General features: G+C 43.0%; 1 protein-coding gene across 1 annotated transcript in view; it reads right to left on the bottom strand.

Moving 5' to 3' along the window:
* LOC311226152 (kinesin-like protein KIF11-B) overlaps positions 1-26,730 on the bottom strand; it is a gene marked incomplete at both ends in the record, with an annotated part of 39,668 nt that extends 12,938 nt beyond the window's left edge. The window contains 18 exons of the mRNA XM_084311525.1: positions 152-324; positions 4,824-4,959; positions 5,887-5,958; positions 6,103-6,175; positions 6,834-6,898; positions 7,424-7,511; positions 8,261-8,322; positions 9,500-9,595; positions 10,691-10,787; positions 12,707-12,852; positions 14,067-14,157; positions 17,211-17,335; positions 18,118-18,291; positions 18,433-18,511; positions 21,178-21,275; positions 21,572-21,689; positions 25,170-25,190; positions 26,678-26,730. Coding sequence (XP_084167651.1) covers positions 152-324; positions 4,824-4,959; positions 5,887-5,958; positions 6,103-6,175; positions 6,834-6,898; positions 7,424-7,511; positions 8,261-8,322; positions 9,500-9,595; positions 10,691-10,787; positions 12,707-12,852; positions 14,067-14,157; positions 17,211-17,335; positions 18,118-18,291; positions 18,433-18,511; positions 21,178-21,275; positions 21,572-21,689; positions 25,170-25,190; positions 26,678-26,730 — 1,767 coding nt within the window. The remainder of the gene's footprint in view (positions 1-151; positions 325-4,823; positions 4,960-5,886; positions 5,959-6,102; positions 6,176-6,833; positions 6,899-7,423; positions 7,512-8,260; positions 8,323-9,499; positions 9,596-10,690; positions 10,788-12,706; positions 12,853-14,066; positions 14,158-17,210; positions 17,336-18,117; positions 18,292-18,432; positions 18,512-21,177; positions 21,276-21,571; positions 21,690-25,169; positions 25,191-26,677) is intronic.
* Positions 26,731-27,445: the final 715 nt, after the last annotated feature.

Raw genomic sequence — 27,445 nt, 5'->3', positions numbered from 1 at the left:
GGAAATTCAAGGAAAGCAACAGTAACTCGTGATTAGAGGTTCAAGAAAGGGGCGGGATTTGAGATCAACTTGTCATATCGACTGACAACCGGTTTTACTTCTGCACTATGTAAATGTGTGCGATTCCAATTGGTCGTCCGGTCCTCCTCACCAGTAGCTGCAGCTGGCCGGCCTTGTTGTTGAGGCAGAGCGCCCCCTGCTGCTGGAGCTCCGCCTGGCGCTGAGCCACGCCCTCCACCACCAGCTGTTTGACTCCACTCAGCGACGCCTCCACTGTCGTCAGAACCTCGTTAAAGGCCGATCTGTTCCCAGCCAGCAAACCATCTACATAGGATAGATAAAGATCAGTCAAGTTTAAGAATATGAAACAGAAAAAGTATAAATGTATACCTCACCAAAATCAAAGAAATATTGCCAAGATTAGCCAAGCAGAAATACACAAGCCCAATACACAAGCCTAAAGTTAATCTATCGAATTGTGATGAAATAAAATAGTGACCCCAATAATCAAAATCAAATAGTGAAATAAACAAACATTCCCACTCGAGAATCCAGCTACACTTTACTTGATAAACACAGAATGCTATTCCAGAGGATTTGATCACTTCCAAATACACACAGGTCTACAGGAGGTGGATACGGATGCATAGAGGATGGAATTTAGGTCCACCTTTTCAAAACTACAATTCACACAACTAGCCTCCTGCTAAGCTACCGATTCTTCTCCCCCATCCTCTTACCCATGGCCTGTGAGAAGCTACTGATTATTCTCCCCCATCCTCTTACCCATGGCCTGTGAGAAGCTACCAATTCTTCTCCCCCCCATTACTCAGCAAAATGGAGGAAATCCGCTCTCTCGTTACCGTGACAAATCCTAGTTTGTTTTGCTGCTCGGAGACATGGCTTGATAATTCCATTGACAGCTCCGAAATTGGTATAAACAATTATTCACTTGTGAGAAGAGATCGAAACAGAAACGGCGGCGGAGTCTGCGCTTACATCCACTCAGACATTAACTATGAGCTTAGATCGGTCTCTACTGATGAAATCGAATCCCTGTTCTTTGACATTTACCAGCCACACACCAAGCCAATTCTATTTGGAATTTGCTACAGACCCCCAGTCTCGAACTCTTTATGAGAGCCTTGAGGCTGTATTGTCAACTTTGGGAGGAGAGGAGAAAGAATGTATATTAATGGGCGATTTTAATACCGATGTCACAAATCCCTCTGTTCCAACCCACAAAGCTTATACCAATTTCTGTAAACAGTTCAGTCTGAAGCAATTGATCTCAGCACACTCGGGTAACTGATGTATCCAAGACTACTATTGATTTAATCCTAGTTACAGACAAAGTGAACATCCCCAGGAGTGGGGTCATAGAGTATGGGGTCAGTGACCACTATCTCATCTATTGTTCGAGGAAGGTGCAGAGAACTGGTCATAAAACTATCTTTGCCAGATCCCTCAAGAATTACTCAGGGGACATTCTTAGGGCCCAGCTAGAGCAGGTGAACTGGTCTCAAGTTCTCAGGGCCAATGAGGTAGACCAAGCATGGGGCACGTTTAAATCTGTTCTTGAAGGTTATAAATTCTGTAGCCCCCCTTAGACAAACCAGAGTGAAGCAGCGATCAGACCCATGGTTTGACCACATCATAGGTGATAGTATCAAACGGAGGGACTCTGCCCTAGCCAAGTTTAACCGTTCTCACGATCAGGCTGACTTTGGTTCCTGAGTTCAGGAACCAGACTCAGGAAAAGATCAGGATAGCTAAGAGAGAATACTTTGCAGAAACCATCAAGGAGAACAGCAATGACCCAACTAAACTGTGGAAAACCCTCAAGCAGCTAGGCTGTGGGGGCGATGCCAACCAAAGGACTACTGAGTCCAACATAGGCCTGTCCACCGACAAGGGAATAGAGTTTGATAAAAAGAATGTAGCCACAATCTTTAATAACTTCTTTACAACGGTAGCAAGTAAGCTCGTCTCTAACCTACCTCCCAAGACAGAGCAGTTTGGTGATGACTTTGTTTCCAACTACTATAGCCAACGAGGGGTTAAGGCAAACTCGTTCTCCTTAAGCAAGGTGTCAGCAGTCAAAGTGGCTGCGATGCTGGGTGAGCTCAAAATCAAGAAGGCCACAGGTGTAGATGGCATCAGTGCCAGGTTTCTGAGGGATGCAGCCGCAGTTATAGCTCCATCAGTAACCCATATTATTAACCTCTACCTGGACCTAGGCAAGGTACCCACCGACTTCAAGAATGCCAAAGTCATCCGTATATATAAAAAAGGGAGTAAATCTGACCCCAGCAATTATAGACCAGTCTCAATTTTAAGTGGGTTATCCAAAGTCCTAGAGAAGATAGTCCATGAACAAGTCCAGGAATATGCAAGCAGCCATGACCTCCTGTACGACCTCCAATCCGGCTTTAGGAAGTCCTACTCTACTGAAACATGTCTTCTTTATCTTACAGACAGTATCAGGAGGGAGATAGATTCAGGTAAGCTGTGTGGGCTAGTTCTTCTAGACCTACAGAAGGCTTTCGACACAGTGAACCATGACCTACTGCTCTCCAAGCTTAAGGCCTTGGGTATGTCTGAGACAGTGGTCAGATGGTTCTCTTCCTACCTTTCTGATAGGGTGCAGCGGGTTGAGGTCAGTGGCCAAGCCCATTGTATGTGGGGTCCCACAAGGAGCCGTGCTAGGACCTCTCCTTTTTTTACTGTACATAAATGACATGTCAGCAGCATGCTCATGTAACTTGTTTTTATTTGCAGACGACTCAGCCCTGCTAGTCTCACAAGGATCAGAACACACTAGAACAGATGCTAGGTGAAGAACTTGCAGGGGTGAGCAGGTGGCTTTCGGACAACAGGCTCTCTCTTCACCTAGGTAAGACAGAGGCAGTACTATTAGGCTCCAAGCCCAAGCTCAGGAAAGCACGGGAGTTTAACATCCAGTTAGGAGCTGTAACCCTAAAACAGCAAAAAAAAGCGAAGTATCTAGGCTGTATGATAGACGGGAGCCTAGATGGGGAGGCTATGGCCTCCCAAGTACTGGGGAAAGTCAACGCTCGCACCAGGTACCTAGCTAGGAAAGCCAACCTCCTTGGCAGAGATAGCCTCAGGCTACTAGCAAATAGCCTAGTACTCTTTGACTATGGTAGCGTGTCGTGGTTCGAGGGCCTGACAGTGACCATAAAAAAGAAGCTTCAGGTTTCCCAAAATAAGCTGGTAAGGGTGGTAATGGGTCTTGGCCCTCGCACCCACATAGGGAGGAGACACTTTCAGGAGCTAAACTGGCTTCCTGTGGAGGCCAGAGTTACCCAGCTCAGACTGAACATAGTGCACATTATTATAAACCAAAGGTCCCCTAGATACCTTCAGAACTACTTCACCCCGGTCAACGAATCCCACAACCACAGAACTAGAGCAAGCATAGCAAACCTGAAGCCTGCTTCTTTCCGATCCAATCTGGGCCAGTGCTCCCTTACTTTCTCTGGAGCCCAGGATTGGAACAATCTGCCTATCCCCATCAAGCAGAGCTTGAGCCTCCACAGCTTCAAGGGAAGCGTCAGGAAGTGGCTCATGGACAGAATAGAGGAATAGCCCCCTATAGTTTGAATGGGTTTCCAATCAGTTTTTAGTTATTGTGGGGTATACAATTTTAGTGATAGGTTAGTCTTATGTTTTAAATGTATGCGTTTTGTGTTATTGTCGTGTTTTTGTTGTGGCCTAACAGCCCTGGGACCATGACGGAAATAAGGGTTTTACTCTCTCATGTTATCCTTTGGATCCTTGGTGTGTTTTTAATCCATCAATAAAATAAAATCTTACACATGGCCTGTGAGAAGCTACCGATTCTTCTCCCCCATCCTCTTACCCATGGCCTGTGAGAAGCTACTGATTCTTCTCCCCCCCATCCTCTTACCCATGGCCTGTGAGAAGCTACTGATTCTTCTCCCCCCGTCCTCTTACCCATGGCCTGTGAGAAGCTACTGATTCTTCTCCCCCGTCCTCTTACCCATGGCCTGTGAGAAGCTACCGATTCTTCTCCCCCATCCTCTTACCCATGGCCTGTGAGAAGCTACCGATTCTTCTCCCCCCGGCCTCTTACCCATGGCCTGTGAGAAGCTACCGATTCTTCTCCCCCATCCTCTTACCCATGGCCTGTGAGAAGCTACTGATTATTCTCCCCCCGTCCTCTTACCCATGGCCTGTGAGAAGCTACTGATTCTTCTCCCCCCGTCCTCTTACCCATGGCCTGTGAGAAGCTACCGATTCTTCTCCCCCCGTCCTCTTACCCATGGCCTGTGAGAAGCTACCGATTCTTCTCCCCCCGTCCTCTTACCCATGGCCTGTGAGAAGCTACTGATTCTTCTCCCCCCGTCCTCTTACCCATGGCCTGTGAGAAGCTACCGATTCTTCTCCCCCCGTCCTCTTACCCATGGCCTGTGAGAAGCTACCGATTCTTCTCCCCCCGTCCTCTTACCCATGGCCTGTGAGAAGCTACAGATTCTTCTCCCCCCGTCCTCTTACCCATGGCCTGTGAGAAGCTACCGATTCTTCTCCCCCCGTCCTCTTACCCATGGCCTGTGAGAAGCTACAGATTCTTCTCCCCCCGTCCTCTTACCCATGGCCTGTGAGAAGCTACTGATTCTTCTCCCCCCGTCCTCTTACCCATGGCCTGTGAGAAGCTACCGATTCTTCTCCCCCATCCTCTTACCCATGGCCTGTGAGAAGCTACTGATTCTTCTCCCCCCGTCCTCTTACCCATGGCCTGTGAGAAGCTACCGATTCTTCTCCCCCCGTCCTCTTACCCATGGCCTGCGAGAAGCTGCAGAGCATGCTGTGGTGCTTGGTGCCGTGCTGCTGTACGTAGCGATGGATGGCGCTGAATTCCGCTTCCACGCGCTGGGTTAAGTGAATCTGGGCCCGACTGTTGTGTTGCTCCACCTGCAAGATTCAAAATCTGAAGTTTAAATCACTTTCTCATTGTTCCATTCTTATAAGAGTCCATGATCCGTAGCTAACAGTGTATTGCACTACCACAGGACCTAGCATGTCCTACCATGCTCTGTAAATAACTCATGTATATATACCGATATGCCCTACTCTGTTTACTTGTTTTATTGCACAATGTCGTTCTATTGGATTCGCACAGTCGTTCTATTGGATTCTATTATATATTACTATTGTATTATGCACATCGTTGCGGGCAAGACCACCCGCATTTCATTGTATACTTGTATGCCGTGACAAATAAAAAACTCTTGACTTGATCATGGTTTATTATATTATAACCTTAACATATAACAAGACCATCATACTGAACAAGAGGGCGGTCAGGTGGCGTAGCGGAGATTGTGCTCGTCACCAATGCAAGAGGCTGCGGTCTCGACTCCCGGAGAGTCAGCATTGCCTTGGCTTGGGCTGATCGCTATACTAACTGTTTGGCTGAGTTAGGGGGAGGGAAGCCGTGGGTGGGTCCTGGGCGTTGTGGACAGCGACCCCTACAGTTCGGTCGGGGCGCCTGCACAGCGAGGGTAGGATCTGGTGAGAGGTAGTGTGACCTTCCACACGTTACACTCTCCCAGTGAGAATCTGCGCTGCCAGGCTGGCTGCTGGCTGGCTGCACATGCGTCGGAGGAAAGCATGTGACAGTCTCCGGCCTCTCGGACCAACAGTAGGGGGGGGGTGCGCAACAACCAGGAAGGGGGTTGGGAATTGGCATAACGACTAACAGTGGGATGGGAGACTAATCGGAAAAAAGGAGGGGGAAAAAGACAATTAAAAAAAAATCATACTGAACAAGAGTATAATTTAAAAAAATTAAATACAAAACTCAAAGAAAAAAGAAATGAAGAAGAGACAAGTCATCACCTCAGTCTTCCTGTCCAGCTTTTCATGGAGTTCAGATACGTCACTGGTGCTGGCGTTGACCGTACCGAGCAACTTGTAAAGTGAAAACAGAGAAGACGGAGAACAGAAGATTAAAAAAATCCAGTTTCAACTTTGTCTCAGAAAACAATTACAGTAGACAAGACTAGACGAGACAAAATACCATTAATACCAGCATTTTCTTTTCAAGACATGTACCATTTTGTTGATGAACTCCTCCTGGGTGAGCTTCACCTTAGTCTCCTGGAGATCTTGGCCGGTCTCTTCTAGCCTAAATGAAAGAACAACAGCCAATTTATTCACCCACTTTAAACTTCGCCTTACAGCCTTAATTGGAAAGTGCATCATTGTTGGGAATGACTACACACACACAAGCACTAAGCAACAAGAGACCATGGTTTACAGTGATTTTAGAACCAAGGGGCGTTGTTAGGCATGGCCTTATTGTTTTTATTAAACGACTACATAAAATAAACACGGCAACAACAAAAAATGCAACAATGTATTAATAACAAATAATCATTCTTCCACCAAGCAATGCAGTTCATCAGCTAGAAAGCTAATATTATGCTAGCATTCAACCAAAATCATTAACATGACAATAAACACGAATGGACTAGCTCAGTGTTCTTGCTACTAGAATCTGCTGCAGACAAACTGTACGGCTGGATAGCTACCTAAGCTATTTGTTAAACATACCGTTAGATCATGTTCAGTTTGCAAACCTTATGCAACGCTAGCAACTGTAATGCCTGCTAGCATAACATTAGCATTCAGACACCATGGCAGGATATTATGTCAGCGCATTCATTTAGAACAGTGATCAGCCAGTTGTCATAGGCGTGTGTGTTTATACAACTGCTTCGAACATGGCTCAGCCAATCACAATCAAGGACCGGGAACTATCAGTTTTATAATTATACATTAACCTCAGTTGCTGCATATCCAGTTTGGCCTCCAGTTTGGCTTTACTGTCTCCAAACAGCCCCATCACCTAGAGGAGAAATACAGCAATAGGGAGATGAGGACAAGAGAGACAGACATGCATAACCATCAGATCTATGGAAAACTGGTCTGGTTTAATGTTAATGTCCACAAGAGACTGAAAAAGAGGCAGGTCATCAGTAGGCCTGCATTGACCACATTCACAACAAGGCGGCCATTTTGCTCCAATGTTATGTTCAGGTTGGGTTCAGGTGGGAACAGGGAGGAAAGGAACCCAACCTGACAAAACGGCTGCCGTGTGAATATAGTCAATGGCATCTGCAGACAAAAAAAAATATCTGCAGTTTTGGATATAATTCTAAAACGACAAATAACTGGCGAGTAGAATTAGCCATTAGTAGTATTCTAAACATTTCTCAAAAAGTGCCTCGTTTTGGTGATTACTTTTGGGCTTAAGTCATCTTTTATAAACCATTCAAACAACTCAGATACTAGGCTAGTAGTGTTTGATGAGGGAAGTAAGACAGTGCGATAGTGTTTCAAATCTGCTGAGGCTACAACACTGTTAACATACTGTCTTGAGTTTCTCTTCCTGGACAGAGAGTCTCTCCGTGTACTCCTTTATCTGCTCCTCCCGAGAGGTGAGCTGACCGCTCATATTACTACAGGGAGACACGGAAAAACAGGCAGCAGAGATCGGTTATCCTAGAGTACCATTCAGAACAGAAATAAGTAAATACTAAGTATACAGACCTAATTCAGATTCCTTTATCGTCGTGTCATTCAGTACCATACAGCAAAAAAAGTGAAATTCACTTCGTTGTGGTTCCTCGACCATAGCAGCATCAAATATAATATAAATAAACTAAAATCTAAATAGCATAGAATAAAATAACAGCAAGATGACTATATACAGTTATAAAAAAGTGCGCAGTGCAGATAACAGGATGTAGATATTATACTATATGAAATATAAATAACAATGGCTATGTACAGTTCCAACAAGAAAAGTGTATGTTATGCGATGTGCAATAATTAGCAGTGGGTATTCCTTTTTAGCTGCTGTGATCACACTGCATAGGTTGTACCTCGTTCTCTTCTTCCAAACAGCTAACAAATTACTTTCTTCTCTTCACTTTGCCATCTTAATACAATTAAGAACCATATAACTCCGTTTTTAAATTCTTTAGTACAGCACATTTTTGTGCAGTTGTAAAGATCAATCCAAATCACGGTTTATCACAAGATAGTACTCAACCTCTCTAGTCTTCAACAATGAACAAACAAAACACTTGTGTTCTTAACAACTAAATGTTTGAAAACATTGTTCATCTGAAAACCCAAAAAGGGAATATGGTTCTTCATCTGCGGTACTCAATATAGTAGCGATGAGCGATTCGGGTGACCATACTCGTAGTTTGCCCCAGTGGCAGCCAGGTCCCTCTTCAGACGCTCAATCTCCTCCGTGTATGCCTAGGGACCAAAGTTCAACATGTAACAGAAGCAGGGGACAAGTGGGCTTGTGGTTAGATGTGGAAGTTACCACTCTTACAGACTGTACAGAGCAGTACACCATGTCACTGATATTCCAAAAAGGGAGATTAAAACTGATAACATCTGAACAATGGGATGAAAAAAACCCAAATAATTTAGACAGGAATTTCAACATTTCCATAATTGTTAAAGTATGCATAATGTTGTGTTAATTACACGACAAGAGATATGTAATGTTAATTACCTGAAATTATTCAGTTTTTTGCGGGGTGAAACCCTGCATATATCGGTATCGGTCGGTATCGGTTGATATCGGTAATTAAGAGTTGGACAATATCGGTATAGGTAAAAAAGCCAATATCGAGCATCCCTATTAAAAAGGTATCTAATAGTTTGACGTCCAATTGGCGCTATAGCGCATACTAGAAAGATGTCCTCCTAGAAGATCATGCTCTTCCATCACACACACGAAGACGCGCACGCCACGAGCACAGGGGTGATTTAGAAAACAAAAAGCGTGCAGTGGAGGTGTGTAAAACAAACAACCTTCCCGTCAACCAATCAAACAGGAGGCCGGACTCTTTACAACTTTGCCAAAAGTGAAACTAACACAGATGTGATATATAGTGTTCGCTTGGCTCCAGCATCATGTCGGTCATTGTTTTGGAAGCGAGAGAAAGAGAATCATCTTCACAATCTCTCCACCTCTTCACACTACTATGCAACCACAGGTTTTGAAGACGGGGTCTGTACTGTAGACATGAGTTTCAGTCAAGTGTTGCCACTAATGATGCTACTAGTGTTGCTACTAACATTATGCATAGATGGATTTGTATCGTCGCGTTGAGAGATAATTAGAACGTGAAATGGGCAGATCGGCAGAATACTTTAACCCTTTCACTACCAAATGGATAAACTTTCACTGCGACAATACAGACGGTTAACCCTTCCACTGCCGCCACACGACAAAGGGTTAACCCGTTCACTGCCGCCACATGACAAAGGGTTATCACTATCACACTACAGTTAACCTTCTGTAGTGTGGTAGAGAAAGGGTCAAGTAAGAGCTATGCAATTAACCGTTATGCCTATCCCCATTTCAGTGTGTGGCATCAGAACCGCGTGGAGAAAAACCTGTGTGCGTTGTTGAACACACCTTGATGAGGTGAGTCTTGGTGAGTTTCGGGTTGACCTCTGGCTTGTTCAAGATGTTCTTGGCTCTGTACGCAAAGTTCAACGTGCTCAGAGTTTCCTGCAGATGGACGGAAGAGACAACTTTTCCCCCATTTTCTTCTTAAAAAAAAATATATATACTACAATAAATAATTAATAAAATAACTGCGCAAGGCAGTTTTTTTTTAATAGCAGAGACTGTTCAATGTTCTTTCACTGGAATTCTGTTGCCAAGGAACAGTTTGGACCCAAGTGTATTTCCTGTCAAGTTATTGCATTAGCACACATTGAAACATGGGTCAGTTTATAATGTTTATGTCAAGATGAAACCTGTACAGCCTGAGCACAGACACACCTACTGTACAGCCTGAACAGACACACCTACTGTACAGCCTGAGACACAGACACACCTACTGTACAGCCTGAGACACAGACACACCTACTGTACAGCCTGAGACACAGACACACCTACTGTACAGCCTGAGACACAGACACACCTACTGTACAGCCTGAGACACAGACACACCTACTGTACAGCCTGAACACAGACACACCTACTGTACAGCCTGAGACACAGACACACCTACTGTACAGCCTGAGACACAGACACACCTACTGTACAGCCTGAGACACAGACACACCTACTGTACAGCCTGAGACACACACACCTACTGTACAGCCTGAGACACAGACACACCTACTGTACAGCCTGAGACACAGACACACCTACTGTACAGCCTGAGACACAGACACACCTACTGTACAGCCTGAACACAGACACACCTACTGTACAGCCTGAACACAGACACACCTACTGTACAGCCTGAACACAGACACACCTACTGTACAGCCTGAGACACAGACACACCTACTGTACAGCCTGAGACACAGACACACCTACTGTACAGCCTGAACACAGACACACCTACTGTACAGCCTGAGACACAGACACACCTACTGTACAGCCTGAGACACAGACACACCTACTGTACAGCCTGAGACACAGACACACCTACTGTACAGCCTGAGACACAGACACACCTACTGTACAGCCTGAACACAGACACACCTACTGTACAGCCTGAGACACAGACACACCACAAAGACAAAACTTACTTTAAACCATTTCCACATGTCCAAATGTGAAAATGAACAAAAAGAATGAAACACGCACCTCCAGGTTGGCCGAAGACGGGGACACTGTGGCGATGATGCAGGTCTTGGTTTGCCCTCCAAGCGAGTCCTGCAGGATGCGGGTGAGTTTGGACTCCCTGCAAATATAGAGTTGCGTTTTATCAAGTCCTCCTGCTATTCTCATTTCAGAAGGCAAAGTACTGCAAGGTCCTTTAATTTGGCCATCGCCAATATCTTGGAGGCCCAATATATTCAACAGTAAGTCACCCAGTGGGAGATGGGGGTACGGCACGTGCTCAGACTGCTCTGGTGGAGTGTTGGGACCGAATCAATGGAAATGCACACATTTAAACGGTGCTGTGCTTTCCCTTTACCCTCCGTATTGTCCGGACCAGTCTTAATTGCATGTGCATTTCAGTTTGTGGGGTAGCGCGCTATGGAATGGACTACACTGTAACACGCAACACTTTGATGAACATTTTTACTCCACTGAGTTGTACCCTTCTTGCTGTCTTGTCGTACAGAACTTGTAAGTCGCTTTGGATAAAAGCGTCAGCTAAATGACTAAATGTAAATGTACATTTGGATTTAGTATCACCAGGCATGCATGAAGAACAGATAATGACATTTACTGTATAGGGCTGACCTTCAAAAAAGAATTGGCATTCGAAGCTTCTGGGCTGAGATTCTATTTTAATTCGAAGCTTCGAGATAAAAAATTTAAAATAAATATTACATTTTTTTTATGTTGTGGGACTTGTACAGCACTAGTCAACTTTGTTGTTTTTAAATGTGCTCTATAAATAAAGTGGATTGGATTAATTAAATTAATAATGAGTCTGGAGCTGCGCTGCCTGGGTGGCTGCTGTTACACAGCCAAGTAAGTTTAAACCTTTTTAAATCTTAGACAAACTAAACACTTTGCTTTCATGAAATATTGTAAGCCGTCATTTGAGGCTTTATAATGAACAATGAACAAAAATCTGTCAGTGCCGAGTCGGACCTCATCTTAAATAACAAACGGCATTGTTTGTTGTAGTTAACAAAGAGAGGCAGAGTTGATTTAGCAGGTAAAAAAAAAATATATATATATATATTTTTTTTTAAAGATGGCAGGTTTCTGTTTTTGTGCAGGACGCTCCAACGTGCAACGCTTCTCTCTTCTGACCAATCAGTGGTCTGCAGTGTTTCACGTAACTTTTTTGGTACCACTTCTTGGGTGCTTGGAACCTCGAGGAAGCAGGTACTAAAAAAGAACCCGGTACCAGGTACCAAACGCAAATTTCATCAATGGAAAACAGAAAAGGCAGAGTAGAGTCGAGTCGAGTAGGTACTATGCAGTGGAAAAGCGGCAAAAATAACTGCGCTCCAATATATGCCAATAACGTTCAGTTTTGTGGTATATAATCCCAAGTAATAAGAAAAATAATAATCAGGAAGTAATTTGCTCGCAGAAAGCTAGAAGCCTTTGCGAAGTGTCGTTTTAAAAAATTCCAACGTTCATTGAAAGCTCTGGATATCAAAATTACTACATTCACAGACGGCCGGTAATTAAAAATGGCCGATTTCCACGACAACACGTTTTTTTAAACTAAAATCTCACTAATAACACTTTAACCTATTGGTAAACAAACGTATTGATGAAAATATACATTATAACTGCTGTTGTGACATGGTTATGATGTTTATTCTTGAAGACGTTTGTCTGACATAATTATCGTATTTCTTTTTCAGTCTGGAGAGCTTGATTTATGACGTGATGTCATTTGCGGTCCGGCATGGACTGCACGTGCGGAAGAGGTTAAACCTCATTTATAATTTCTTTAAATGTTATGACATTGTAAGAAAGGGGCAGGCCTAGATAAGCTGTGTGTCCTTCTGCCCCTTCTCAAACTCATCCGTTTGTTTTTCTATGGATGAAGACAAATTAATTTGTTTATGTCTACATTTTGTCTTTACCGTGATTTGTTGTGTTCCAAATAAATAAAGACCAATCAATAAAAAAATAACTCCTTAGAGACTAACTTCCTTTCACATGGAGCCGGGCCTAATGTACCTGTAGGGGACATGGCGTTCCTTCAACACTAGGGCATTGATCACTCTGCCCAATGTCAGCAGAGACTGGTTGATGTTCACGGCCTCACGAGCTCGCTCATCTACATCACCCGAGCGACTGACGTTCTCACTGCCTGCAAGATCCACCTAGAGAGAGAGGCAGACGATGATGAGGCAGGGTTATAGTCCCATAGAGCAGCGTTTCCCAAGCTCTGGGTCGCGACCCAAAATGGGTCGCGGACCCGTTTTTATTGAGTCGCCAAAAAAAAGTAAAAAAGAAATATATATATATATATATTCTATTTTTTTTATAAATAAAAAAGCTGTAGATGTGTTGATTCAGTTTGGCACCACATACTTATGTGAATCTGGGTTTTCTACTCTAGCATACCTGAAAAACAAATACAGAAACAGACTAAATGCTCAGCATGACCTCAGAATAGCACTTTCAAAAACCATGCCCAGAATAGATCTGCTGGTTGAAAACTTCAACCAGCCACATACCTCATTAGATTTCATTGTGCCATAGATGAAATATTATACCTCCATCTAACATGAGTTCAGGTCAGTAGAATTTTAAAATAAGTCAGTACAAATTAATCAGAATGTTGCTCAATGTTGGGGTTTAAGGTTGAGGGACTGAGGGAGGGGGGTAAGAAATGGAGAGTTGAAAAAGGAGTGAGAAATAGGAGATTAGAACACGTTTGTTCATCTAAAAGTGTTACAAAATTGTATGTTATGAGGTGGTGAGCAACTTAACATTACACTCAGATTATTGCTGTGATGTACTTTTATAATTAAGTAAATACATTTCATATACATTCTAAATTCATGGTTTGTTGCGTTCTTTATCAGTAGTTTATAAATGTATGTTATGGCAATTCATGATGTATTTTTGTAAGTTTGGGTCCCGGGGAAACACCAAATTTCTCTTTTGGGTCTCGAGCTGAAAAAGTTTGGGAACCATAGAGCAATACATGAACAACACCATCTAGGCTAGTTCCCTCTCCACTGTAACTATGGGTAGAACATGGCATTATTGGCTGGGGTTAGGATTCCCATTGGATGCCCCACATAAGAAATCTACTGATGCACTTACAGCACTGAAAGGGTCAAAGAAACTGCCTTTAAATTACAAATCATGACATGAAATGCACAAATTACCTTCTGGACAGTTGAGCTAAGACAGGCGGATGGAATAATCTAAAGGTTGCGTTTGGTAGTCAAGGTCTGTTGACTTCTGTTGCACTTAATGTCTTTGTCTTTATAGTACAATTTTTCACTATACCAGCTTGATGACAAGAAAAATGTCATGAAAGGACCCATTCATTATTCATTCAACATATGAATTGGTATAATACCAAGTTGAGTTTGCCGATCTTCACAAGCTCCTTTCCTTCCAGGGTGATCTCCTTCATGTGAATGGTCACCGAGAACACAGAGTGGGAACGACTAGGGAAAGAAAGAAAAGGTGAGAAGAATAGAATAAGACTAAGGCCATGTCCAGACTAAACCGATTTCGGTCGTATCAATCAAAGTATTTTATCGTATGCAGTGCACCTTTCATCCACACGGAACTGCGTTCCGATAGCCTGAAGACGCTATTTTCTGAAACCGGCTTCCAGAGTGCGCAATTCTGAAGACGCTCCCCTTGCGTCGCCGTCTTTACAAGCGATACAAGTCTTTTCCTGAACCGTTGACGCGATAGCCCACCTCTCCCTTAACCCACGTGTGCAAACTCCCACATCACAACAACAATGGCATCATACAGAGTAGTTGCGTTCGTGTTACAGAAGCTATTGAGCTTGATCAGGCTTTTACAGCTAAATGTATTGTGCCTGTACTACCACCGTCGACAACAGATTGACATCTCCCTTAATCCGCATGATGTGCAAGCCCAGCGAACAAAAAATAAACATGATACATATATGTCTTATATGTCCTGGCTAGAAGTGTTTATTGAACACCGGGAGGCTAGTGTGATGCAATACACGATACTAGCTAGAGATTAGCGTCACATAGCTGGCCTTTCTCTGAAAACCCAAGTAGTAGCCAAGCACATATTGTTCCATAGCATACGCCTTCAGTTAATCATGACAAATCCTCTCTTACCTTGACGATTAAAAAGCCTCCATAATTTTGTAAATAGTATTCCCATGGCTGGTGTTGAGCTGTAGCCAGCCTGCTAGCGTTGATGCTATTCAATGCTATCAACATTAGCTAAATAGCTAACCAACTAAATACAATAGACAGTGGTTGATTGATTGAATTGATTGAAAAGTGTATTAACAGATTGCAGAATGGGTACAGTACAGTACAGCTCAATACATACAATTGTTAAGGGGATGCAGACCAGAGAAAGACTTTAGTCTTGTTTACATCAGGGTCCCCCATTTTCAATTCATCATAACATATATGACATACATGACATACAGATAGACAGTACTGCTACATCTATACATTTATGACATATCAGATTTGCAAATACAGTACTGTTGTGATACAAAAAGTGTCCTGGTATCCTGAGGTAACGTTAAATACAGACGTTTGCTAGTCGAAATGACTGGACACAGGGACAAGTTAAACATCAATCAATGACTTAAATACAACACAGGTAGTTCGAGCCACGGTCTCTCTCCACTCCTTTGGAAACTAACGTTACATTAGCTCAAAAACACAGAACCGGACGACACAACAACGAACAACGATAACACTTCCGGTCGGGGGGTTTCAAAATAAAAGAGCGACGTCTAAAACAGGAAAGACATTTATTTTGTAAATTTGTGGCACGCACTTATTTCTCGAGACGGTTTTGTTTTTACGGAAACTTTTTTTTTTTAATAAACAAAATGAAAACGAAAAAGATCAAAATCGTTTTAGTCTGGACAAGGCCTAAAGCTTCACATGAAAAAGGTTTTTATATGAATACGTCCATCACATCGGCGTATTTAGACCACTATCAGTAGGGCACGTGCCCTACTAATCCCCAGTGATTAAATTTTTTTTTTTTTTTTTTTTTTAACAAATGTTTTTTATTTCCCCTTTTTTAACATGATCAAATGATAATTTAACATGATCAAATAATTATTATAATATTTTTTACTTTACTTTGAAATATTAGTGAAATATTTTGCAATGTTGTCGCATTTATCTTGTTGAAATCCTCCAACAGGCTATTTTTTGTAACACCAATAATACAGTGCAATAATAGAATAGTAGAATAGATAGTAAGATTATGCAATAGAATGGCCAGAGTAAAATAGTGCTACAGTACAATCAACAGCGGGTGTATTAGAAGGCTATGGTGAAGAGGTACGTTTTTCGCTTATTTCTGAAAATATTAAGAGATCTAGCTTCCCTAATGTCCATAGGTAGTGTGTTCCATAACTTTGGTGCATAGTTAGCAAAGGCTGCATCCCCGATTTTCTTTAGACTGTGGCTTGGAACCTTCAATAGTAGATGATCGCAATGTTTATACTTTGTATATAAGGAGGAGGACCTTGAAATCAATTCTAAATGTTACCGGAAGCCAGTGTAGGTTATTTACTTGTAACTTTGGGTTTGATCCAAGGAGTAAGTTGCCCCATATTGCTCTGTAACATTTCTCTTTTTGTTATAGGACCGACTAGTAGGATTTCAGTTTTGCCCTCATTTAATTTTAGGAAGTTGTTAGTCATCCATTTGTTTATTGCTCAGAGACAGGCGGAAATGGAGTTTATAGCTGTGTGATAATTTGGTTCAGCGGAGATGTACAATTGTGTGTAATCTGCGTAACTATGGAAACATACATTGTGCTTTCTAATGATGTCTCCTCAATGTTCAATGCAATGTTCAATGCAAGTAAAGCACTTTAAACTTTAAGTATGACTAAATGCTTTCTTGACTATATATATAGTAACTGTTCCCAAATGCATAGATTTCTATGTATTTTAGGGGTTTGGGGGGCTAGCTCTTTTTAATATAAATGTCAGATTGTTTTATTTATTTCATAGATTTCTATGCATTTCAGGAGTTTGGGGGGCTGGCTCCCCCAAATAATTAAATAACATAACCCTAAAACCGAAATAAAGTTTAAAAAAAATAGTTACAAAATCCACCCATTTTCACCCACAAACCGGCCAAATTTTTCTCGCGGTCGCGCTACGCTTCATAGTTTTTGGTGCCCTTCTGTGCCCTACTGAAGTGCTGGGTCTAGATACGCCCCTGGTCCATCATACAAACTATTTTAACTCTCCAAGAGACCGCAGAGTCAGATATAAAGCTAAAGTGAAGGTACTAGTATCATATAAAACTAGACCCAAGGACTCGTCGGGAAGGGGGGGTCAAGGGGGTTAAGTTCTGCCCAAAATCAACGGCCACCGATTTCTCCTTTAACTTTGTTGCCATTGAAGCAATAACTAAAATGCTGTTTACTGTGGAATTGTATGCAACATTTTATTTAGATAACATTGGAAACTACTGGGGCTTTGTGTATTTACATTTCCAATCAAATTAGGCCGAAGTACCTGGAGTAGGCGTTTCTCAGCGTGGCGGCGGTCTTCCTCTTGGCGGTGCCTCTCTCCAGGATCCGATACACCTCGTCCTTGTTGTGGACCGTGAACACCTCCAGACCCTTTATCACCACACCCTTCTGATGAGAACAGATAGCCATTAGGTTGCTATTAGGGATGTCCGATATTATCGGCCTACCGATATTATCGGCCGATATCGGCATTAAAATGTGATATCGGAAAATATCGGTATCGGTTTTCAAAAAGATTTTTTTTTTTTTTTTACATTTCTATAACCTTTATTTACCCAGGCAAGCAAGTAAGAACAAATTCTGATTTTATTTATTGTCAAAAGTATGCATAATGTTGTGTTAATTCCACAACAAGAGATATGTAATGTTAATTACCTGAAATTATTCCATTTTTTGGGGGGGGGGGGGGGAACCCTGCATATATCGGTATCGGTTGATATCGGTATCGGAAATTAAGAGTTTGACAATATCGGTATAGGTAAAAAAGCCAATATCGAGCATCCCTAGTTGCTTGCTATGGATACCATGACATCGCCACCACACCCTTCCTGACAGGAACAAGCAGTCATTAGGTTGAAGTGGATAACATGACATTCTGAATTTTAGTTAGTCATTTTGTTTCAGACATTTATATACATCTCGGCAAATATCTACTGCCCTCGCAAGTACTACTACCTATGCAAATATTTGGATAACATGGACTCTCATTTATTACACAATACGACATAGTATCAAGTTTATACAAGTAGTATTTGTTAAATACTTTTATAAGTGATGTTTGATTTATCACAAAAGTCCTAATTTCAAACACCTAAGGAAATAAATAACACCCAATGTCTCCACTTCAATTGTTCAGCAGATTAATACAGTACATCTCGTCTGGCATCTACCTTGTCATCAAAGATCTGCAACTTCGCCACCTCCGAGCCGGTTGTGAGCAGATCAAACAGCTCCTCATTATAGATCTCGAGCATAGACACTTTAACAGAGAACTCGGTTCTGTTGGACGTCAGCTTCTCAAAGATCTGGTGCAGTGTCCTGGGGATGACGCCGGCGAGCGGGTCCTGGGGAACGAGCAGCAAATATCAGAGCCAGTGTGACCAGGACAATGCCCAAAGCCGGCGTCGCCGATGGTGAAAAGGCAAGAAAATGTGTCTTAATAGAAATTAAAGGCAGATTTCAGGAGTGTGTCGAAACAAACATACCTCCTCCCATGTGAATTCCCCATCTGGAGATCTTTCTCCTTCCATGGTAAAGGTCTTCCCGGTTCCAGTCTGCCCATACCTAAAGAATACAGAACATGAATTAGGATTTTTATATATATATATATATAGACACCACATACAATTAGGGTATGTTACATTATCATACATGGGGCAACAGTGGCCCAGGAGGTAGAGTCTGGTAATCAGAAGGTTCACGGTTTGTTCCCGGCTTCTCCCTGCAGCGTGTCGAAGTGTCCTTGAGCAAGACACTTTAGCAGGTTGGCATCTTACATGGTTGCCCCCGCCGTTGGTGGGTGAATGTGAGGCATAAGTTGTAAAGCACTTTGGATAAAAGCGCTATAAAAATGCAGTCCGTTTACAATTAACAAAGACTTTGATTTGCAGAATATTTTCAGAATATATGTGTTTTTGGTCCAATGTTTACAAACAACAACAAACTTTTTACAGTCCCAAACCATAACAAATACAATTAAAAACTTTGCATTGAAAGCTCAAACAACTAGAAAATGTAAATGTTGTCCTCATTCCAGTTATTCGTTTTTTTGGTGGTGGGGCTAGTCATTTGCTGTATGTATATATATATATATATATATATTCTACCCATTCTACAATCTCTTAAAAGTTTCAATCAATCAAATTTGATTGATTGAAAATTGTATTAACAGATTGCAGAATGGGTACAATACAGTAAGGCTCAATACACACAATTGTTAAGGGGATGCAGACCAGAGAAAGACTTTCGTCTCGTTTACACCAGGGTCCCCCATTTTCAATTCATAATAAATTGTAAGTAGGGTGCAACTAGCACTGTGCAATCCATTCTTTGTGGATCTAGCCCAGAGTCTCAAAGGGAGTGCAACATCGGCCGCATACCACCAGGCGGCGGTATTGGACTTTTGCGATCTCACACTCATTCCCTATGGTTACACAGTCTTCCTAGATGGATTATGAATGGAAATAGCGAATAAAAGAAATAACGATCAAGTAACGAGTATACTATCTCATGTTGATAAGAGTATTAAAACTGGAAAAAGATCCATTTAAGGTAGATTTAGAACAGATAAAAAATATGCGATTAATCACGATTAACTAAGCACAATCATGCGATTAATCAGATTAAATATTTTAATAGATTGACAGCCTTAATATATATATATGGATTATGGATTGGGCCTTTAACACATTGGACGCCAGAGGTCGCTGTGGGCGTATGGCCCTGTGTGCCAGCGCTGTAATGCAATGGGGGTAAATGCCGGTGTTTGCAGTGCTAAAACTATATTAAATATTATAGCTATGGATCTAATGATAGTCGATTGTCATTGAGTTACTTCTGGTCAAGATGCAAAAAACTGATAATTCTCTCATCAATACATTCCCGTTTTATACCGTGGTGAGTATAGTTTCAGAGTAATTCTGTGTAATCCCAGGAAACTCCGCCAAACAGCGTTTTACTGCATTCAACTATAAATCGTTTCGCCTGGATCAATAATCAATCTGAAATCAATGCTAGATTATTGGTATTATGTTTCATCATGGATGCATGAAAGGGGGGGGGGGAGCCGCCCCTCCGTGCTTTGATCGCAACCAACGGAATATGCTACACACACACACGCTCCGATCGCGGGGAAAGAATTATCGGATCAACGCAAGATTGACAACATATAGCCCTTACCTTGTCTATGATGTACTGCAAAAAGAATAATCCAATTATCTGATTGCCATTCCAAGTACTGATCGCGAGCGTGTTTCCAACGTAATCCAGCATTGAACATGAATGGGGGGTCGGGGACCCTCGTCGATGCATCCGTTATAAGTAGGGGTGTAACAATGCGACCTCACAATGATTAATTTCGATTATGATTATTCAGGCAACGATTCAATGCATCATGAAATCTCTTCATTTGACCACGATTCAATTCGATTACGGTCATTTCCTATCAGTTAATTCCCCAAAAAAATTTGAATACACAAATGTGGCTGGGGGAACTGATTCACTCAGCATGAATGGACTATAGGTCAATAAAAACAATACACACAAAAAAACATTAAATTGATTTCTCAAAATTCTATTTTTTATTTAGATACATTTAGATTATAATCACTTCTAACATTTTCAAATCGATGCAGTTGATTCGTCACATTAGAATCGATGCATTTTGATTAATCGATGCATCGTTACACCTAGTTATAAGCGCTGGTCTTGCCGGAGTGTTTAGACCCCGCCCGCACGCCACAGCTCGGCCCAGACACTAAGCCACATCGTTTCAAATGGAGTGCAAGGCGTTAGGCGGCGGTATTGGCCTTTTGCGAGCTCAGACCCATTCCCAATGATAACATCAGGCTGGATGGATGAATTATGAATGGAAATATCGAATAAAAGAAATAACAACGAAACCCGACTTTTCTCGGGTTTGGCGCCCAGCGTTCGGCGAGTTAAACCGGGATATCGCGGGTTTGGCCCCGAATGTGTTAAGGTTAAGTAAATAAAATCTCACATAAGGAATTTAGAAATGTAGCAGGTAAGAGCCTAAACTTGTTATGGTCAATGATCCTCATGCTGAACGTGCAACATCACCACCAGTTGACCATCTCAAACCTTGCACCCTTTTCTTGATCCTCCATAGAACCCAAACAAGGTTTGCCAGAGGTAAGACAGTTGAGATTGGAGGATCGAGAAAAGATTGTGGGGTTTGAGATTAGTCAATTTCACAAGCAACTACTTACGCAAACACAGTACAGTTGTATCCCATGATGACTTCATCCAGAATAGGGCAGACTACGCTCCTGTAGACGTCAATCTGCTTGGCGTTCGGGCCAAACACCTGAACAGGCAGAACAAAAGGAAACGTTACGACGCAAGGAAGCATACAATGGTTTGCACATGAAAATGTCCGCTCTGTGTTCTATCCAACGATCGATAGTGGCCTTAAAATTGGACTTGATGGAAATGTGTTCCTGACAAGACCAAATACAAACCTGGGTTTGCCAGTGACCAGGAGACACTCCCATCATCATCATCTTCGTTTTAAGTCCCTATTTTCCCACTACAGTACTCCCAGGGCCCCCCACTCACCCACGATGCTTCAATGAATCAACACTTCTGTACTTGGCCACTTACCATGTCAAATGTGTAAGTCTTTCGTTCAGCTTTTCCGGTTTTCACAACAACCTCCTTTCGGTTCGGATCACAGTCTATGACCCCATGGGAGTTTGCCTTGAGTTCTTGATCAAAGGGTCTAGAGAAACGGTCCGGGAGAATGAAGTGCAGAAAAACGTTAACTTGTGAAGTGATGTAGTGGTGAAATTATGGTGGGTAAACAATGACATCCTCTTGGCGATCAAGGATTTAAAAAATATTTTTCTGAAAGTAGCCTATTAGTTAATCGATTCTTTTTTTTTGTGTGTGTGTGTAATAGACCTAATCGAGACAACTGTGCTACTATTGACCATTTGGATGGACCCTCACACATCTCTATATGCAGCTATCTTTTGTCTTGTGGAGCACACCCTAAAAACAGAGCCAGAAGAGGCCCCAACTCCCATCACTATCCGAGGGGAGGAGGCAGAGGACACGGACAAGTTCCTGGGAGACACTTGACAATAAACTGGACAGTAGGCCCTCTACAGGAGGGTCAAAGCAGGTTGTTGTAGTACATAATGAGTGTTGTTTTATTATTATTGATAAGAGTATACAGTATACACATCAGCTGTCATGTAGAAATCTTGTTTTTATTTCATATTTTCCTAGCCCCTTTCGGGACTGTGATGCACGCCAACATGGTTGGACGAGTCCGTCCCTTATATACGACCATTGAAAAATCCTACAATTAAGTCTGTCTCGCTTTTCTCTTATCAAAACGCTTGTCGTACGGTACAGGTGTTGCAAAGAAATTTCAAAGGTACTTTGTGTCTTATACTCTAGGCTCTGTTGCCCATACTGTATGAACTCTGAACTTTGTTACCTATACTCAATCAATACTTATATACTGCCTTACACTGTACTCCTAACTACCTACCTCAACCTATAGTCTATCCATATAACACTAAGATCGCCATGTACAATAACACTGTATATACATGCATCTATATCTGTATGAATATTTTTCTCTCTTTTTTTTCAGTTAGTTAGATAGTAAATTATATTGACCCATTTGTTTACACTGCTTGTGTTGTTTTTACTACCTGTACCCCCCCCCCCCCCCCCCCCCCCCTTGCTGCCTGAATTTCCCCAAGGGGATCAATAAAGGAATATCTTATCTTATAATATATATAGATATACTGTACACACACCTGCATATACATACACTTTATATCTATATGTATCCCATACATAGTTTATACCACTGGCTAGTATAATCTATACGAGTGTATTTATACTTTTATCACTGTACACACACACACACATGATTAGCATATTTACTCAGTAGCTCGTTATATATTCCATATAATCACGTCTTACATTGGATATTGTTGAATGAATGAAAACTTTTTTTTTTTTATTATCTTTCTTCCCCTCCTTTTTCCCGATTTTTCTCCCATCCCACCCTTCCTGGTTGTTGCATACTTTCCCCTACTGTTGGTCCGGGAGACCGGAGACTGTCACATGCTTTCCTCCAACGCATGTGCAGCCTGGGGCAGGCCAACCTGGCCGCGCAGGTTCTCACCGGGGAGAGTGTAGCGTGTGGGAGGCCACACTATCTCTCCTCAGATCCAACCCTCGCTGAGCAGTCGCCCCGACCGAACTGTAGGGGTCGCTGTCCACAACGCCCAGGACCCACCCTTCAGCTTCCCACCCCCTGATACAGCCAATTGTATCAGCGTGAGAGGACAGCCAAGCTGATAGCAACGCCGGGAGCTGGATTCGAACAGGCGAATCCTAGTGTCTCCCGGTGTTGGTGACGAACGTAATCTCCGTGCGCCACCTGCCGAAAACTTTATTTAACAGATTGCAGAATGGGTACAATACAGTACAGCTCAATACACACAATTGTTAAGGGATGGCAGACCAGAGAAAGACATTCGTCTTGTTTACATCAGGGGCCCCCATTTTCAATTCATAGTGGCTAGTGTTGTGCACTTTACTGTTACCTTTCAATCTGGTTGATCTGCTGTACGATGAATTTGAATCAAATCCGATTAACGATACGTCTCGATTAGGGGCTAGGGCTAACGTATTCCACCAGCAATGCAGAGTGAAACAGCAATGTTTTGTTTATCCAAGTGGATCACTGTGACTATGATGAATTGAAAAAATGGGGGACCCTGATGTAAACAAGACCAACGTATCTCTGGTCTGCATGGTCTGCATCCCCTTAACAATTGTATGTAGTCAAGTCAAGTCAGTTTTATTTATATAGCACGTTTACAAATGACTAACAGCCAAACCAAAGTGCTTCACAACATGATAAAAACACATACAATGCAATACAAATACACTAGAAAAAGAGGTAGAGTACAGTACATATAGGAAAGCAAGGGCAAAGTGCAATAAAAGAGACAAGAAAATTTGATAAAAAGTGCAGAGTGACAGCTGACGTCATGTATAGATGCTGGGCTAGCTCTGGTCAAAGGCCAGGGAGAAGAGGTGTGTTTTGAGCAACGATTTAAAAACCTCCAGGCTCTGGGCAGATCTTATGTGGGGGAGGCTGTTCCAGAGTCTGGGGGCAGCAGCAGCAAAAGCTCCATCTTCCCTGTTTTTTAGCCTGGTCCTAGGCACCTCCAGCAGCAGCTGGTCAGCAGACCTTAAGGCTCTGGATGGGGTGGGGTGATGTAGGAGCTCAGCTAGGTACAGTGGAGCCAGCCCGTGTAGTGCTTTAAAAACAGTCAGTAAAAGTTTAAAATCAATACGGAAACGGACGGGGAGCCAGTGGAGAGACGCCAGAACTGGTGTAATGTGGTCACGTTTCCTGGTACCGGAAAGCAGGCGGGCAGCCGCATTTTGTACCAGTTGCAGGCGACGAAGCAGCAACTGGTCAATGCCGACATACAACGCATTGCAGTAATCCAGCCGGGTCGAGATAAAGGCATGGATAACCCTCTCCAGATCCTTCTGGGAGAGGTATGGTTTGGTCTTGGCTAGGAGTCTGAGGTGAAAAAGCTAGTTTTGACCACCGAACTAACCTGCTTATCAAATTTAAAATTTCTGTCGAAGATTACTCCGAGGTTTCTGACAGAGGAGCGGATATTTGAGCCCAGGGGGCCTAGGGCAATGGCTGTAGGGTCAGGTGAATCATTACTAAATAAAATCATCTCTGTTTTGCGCTCATTTAAGTTGAGAAAGTTTGCACTCATCCATAATTTAATATCAGCCAGGCAATCTAGCAGTGGTTGTAATGTGACCTTGCCTTTTGCTTGTAGGGGTAGATATATCTGCACATCGTCGGCAAAGCAATGGAAGGACATGTTGTGCTTTGCAATGATTGAGCCTAAGGGCAACATATATAATAAAAAGAGGATGGGGCCCAGTATCGACCCCTGGGGCACCCCACAGGTAAGTGGGGCCGCTGAAGAGAAGAATTCTCCAAGCTGGACTGAGAAGCTCCGGTCAGTCAGGTAGGACTTGAACCAGCTTAGGGCGACGCCTGTGATGCCAACATGTTTTTCCAGGCGCGACAGTAGGACAGTGTGGTCTATAGTGTCGAAGGCGGCTGTAAGCTCTAAAAGCACGAGAATGGCGGGATTTCCAGAATCAATAAAAAAGTTTAAAAAACGTTCACAGAGAGCAGATGATGGCACAACTGGGGAGACATCACGGGGGTTAATGAGGGAGTTAAGAATTTTGAAAAGAATCTGGGGCTTGTGGCAATTTGGAGATGTATTCGCATTTAGCAGTTTTGACAGCATTTTGATATGCAGATAGGCAGTCACGTAGGATTTTGAGGGAGACGTGGAGCTTATCCTTATTCCACTTTCTATCCGCACGCCTACATGTGCGTCTGAGAGCACGCGTGGAGTCATTTAGATTTAGCCATGGTGTTTGGAGTGTTTTGCTGCGTTTGGACCTGAGAGGTGCAAGTGCGTTGTTCATGGGACGGGGTAGCACGGTGTGCCACCCCATGATAAGTACTCGCTATTTGCATATCAATAGCGCCGGTCGTCAGGTGTGTTAAATACGTTCTCAGACACATTCACACCTAACTTGTTGTGAAGACGTGTTACATTCCATTCGTAGAGGCAATTAGGCACCGTCTTTAGTCTGTGCCCTAGCGAGGGGACATTAAATGCGCATTCGCGGGAGCGCGCGTGCACGTGGTGCGTGTCACCCCAGATGATTTCAATAACGCACCACTTGCAACAGAGTCTAAAATGTTTTTACAAGTCGAGTCAAACATTGAAATTAGGTAATCTATTAAAAACACAGTTTGCGCCCAAGGCGTGAAATGGGGAACCGTTAAAAGCATCAGAAAAAAGCACAGCAGTCAGGGGGTTTAACGTGCGCCAGTAGCGCGCAGGGGCATGGTCATTCTTATGTAGGCACGGGGCTATTAAGGTAAACACAACAGGCGAGTGGTCAGAAAGACGTGCAGCACAGATGTCTGTTATAGAGACAGATACACCAAACGATAACAGGGACCCTGATGGAAACAAGACAAACGTCTTTCTCAGGTCTGCATCCCCTTAACAATTGTATGTATTGAGCCGTACTGTATTGTACCCATTCTGCAATCTGTTAAATAAAGTTCTCATTCATTCATTCATCCATTCATTCATTCAACGTATGACCTTTTTCATGTGTTGGGCCAGTGACTGCTTGTATCAGATTAAATGAATCAATGAGATTCAGAAAGTCCCGGGATAGGGGTAGCAGCGGACAGCAGACATGAACATTAAAATCACCGCAGATAAAAACGTGGTCATATTTCACCATGATCCCAGCGAGAAAATCGGCAAAGTCCGTGATAAACTCCTTGTTGTATTTGGGTGGACGATAGACAACAGCACAGAACACAGGAGACGACAGGTGCAGTTCAAATGTTTGCAGCTCAAAGCTAGAGTAGCTTGCTACAGGCTGGGACAGGCGGCACTGGAAGCAGGATTTGAACACAGAGGCTAAACCTCCACCTCTACCGGAGGACCGGGGGGAATAAAAAAATGTACAGTCAGGAGGGAGCAGTTTGAGCTATTGAGCTGTAGGCCTACTGTACCAATTCTGCAATCGGTTAAAACGTTTTCAATCAATCAATCAATCAATCAAACCCCTGAGATGCAGGCCTGTTCTCCTCACCTGCACCTGACGACCACTCGGCAATACTCATCTGGTTTGCTGCTCGAAGCCATGTTTCAAGTTCAAGTTTCAACACACTGTCAACACAACACTTTATATTGTGATGTGAATGGGCCGAAGTGATGACGTCAGGAGCAGGGACTCAAGTGGCTTCATTATTGAACGCAGGTGTTGCTGATTGTGTGCGGGGATCAGACCCGGCGCCATGGGCGGGCATTGGGGGGCCCGGCCCGCCCACTGAGTCAGCTGTGCCCGCCCTGGCGCTGTTGACCTCGTTCCCAGTTTTATCTCCTCCGTGAGATACAAACGCTGTTGTAGCCTGTAGGATGACGACGAAATGACCCGCCCTAGTATCTGCCTCTGATTGGCTTACTGATATTCCTAGAGTCCTACCTATCACGCAGAAGGATCTGCGTAACCTAGCAACGCAGGTAAGGGGCGTAAGGTACTAGCCAATCACAGGCAGAGTAGGTTGTCCTGTACTCATACCGGCGTCGCCATCTTTAAACGTTAGCCGAGCGTAGCTAAATATAATGGGATAAAATGGACATCAGAAGTTTTTTTAAAAGTACGACCCAGCAGGAGAATCGTGAGAAAACTGTCACTGATCTGAATAACAACACGACTGAGTCTGATGCGCAAGCAGCAACTTCTGCAAGCAGCAGTGCCACTCCCCCTAGTAGCGTGAGCACTGATGATGTCAACACTGCTGCTAGCACTAGCACTGATGCTAGGAGCAGCTACGGGCCATTGCAGGCTACTAACGTT

The sequence above is a fragment of the Notolepis coatsorum genome (genome assembly GCF_963971535.1).
Source record: "Notolepis coatsorum genome assembly, chromosome: 3".
Lineage (NCBI taxonomy): Eukaryota > Metazoa > Chordata > Actinopteri > Aulopiformes > Paralepididae > Notolepis > Notolepis coatsorum.
The sequence above is the reverse complement of the archived record's forward strand: the minus strand, read 5'-3'. Positions and strand labels throughout refer to the sequence as shown.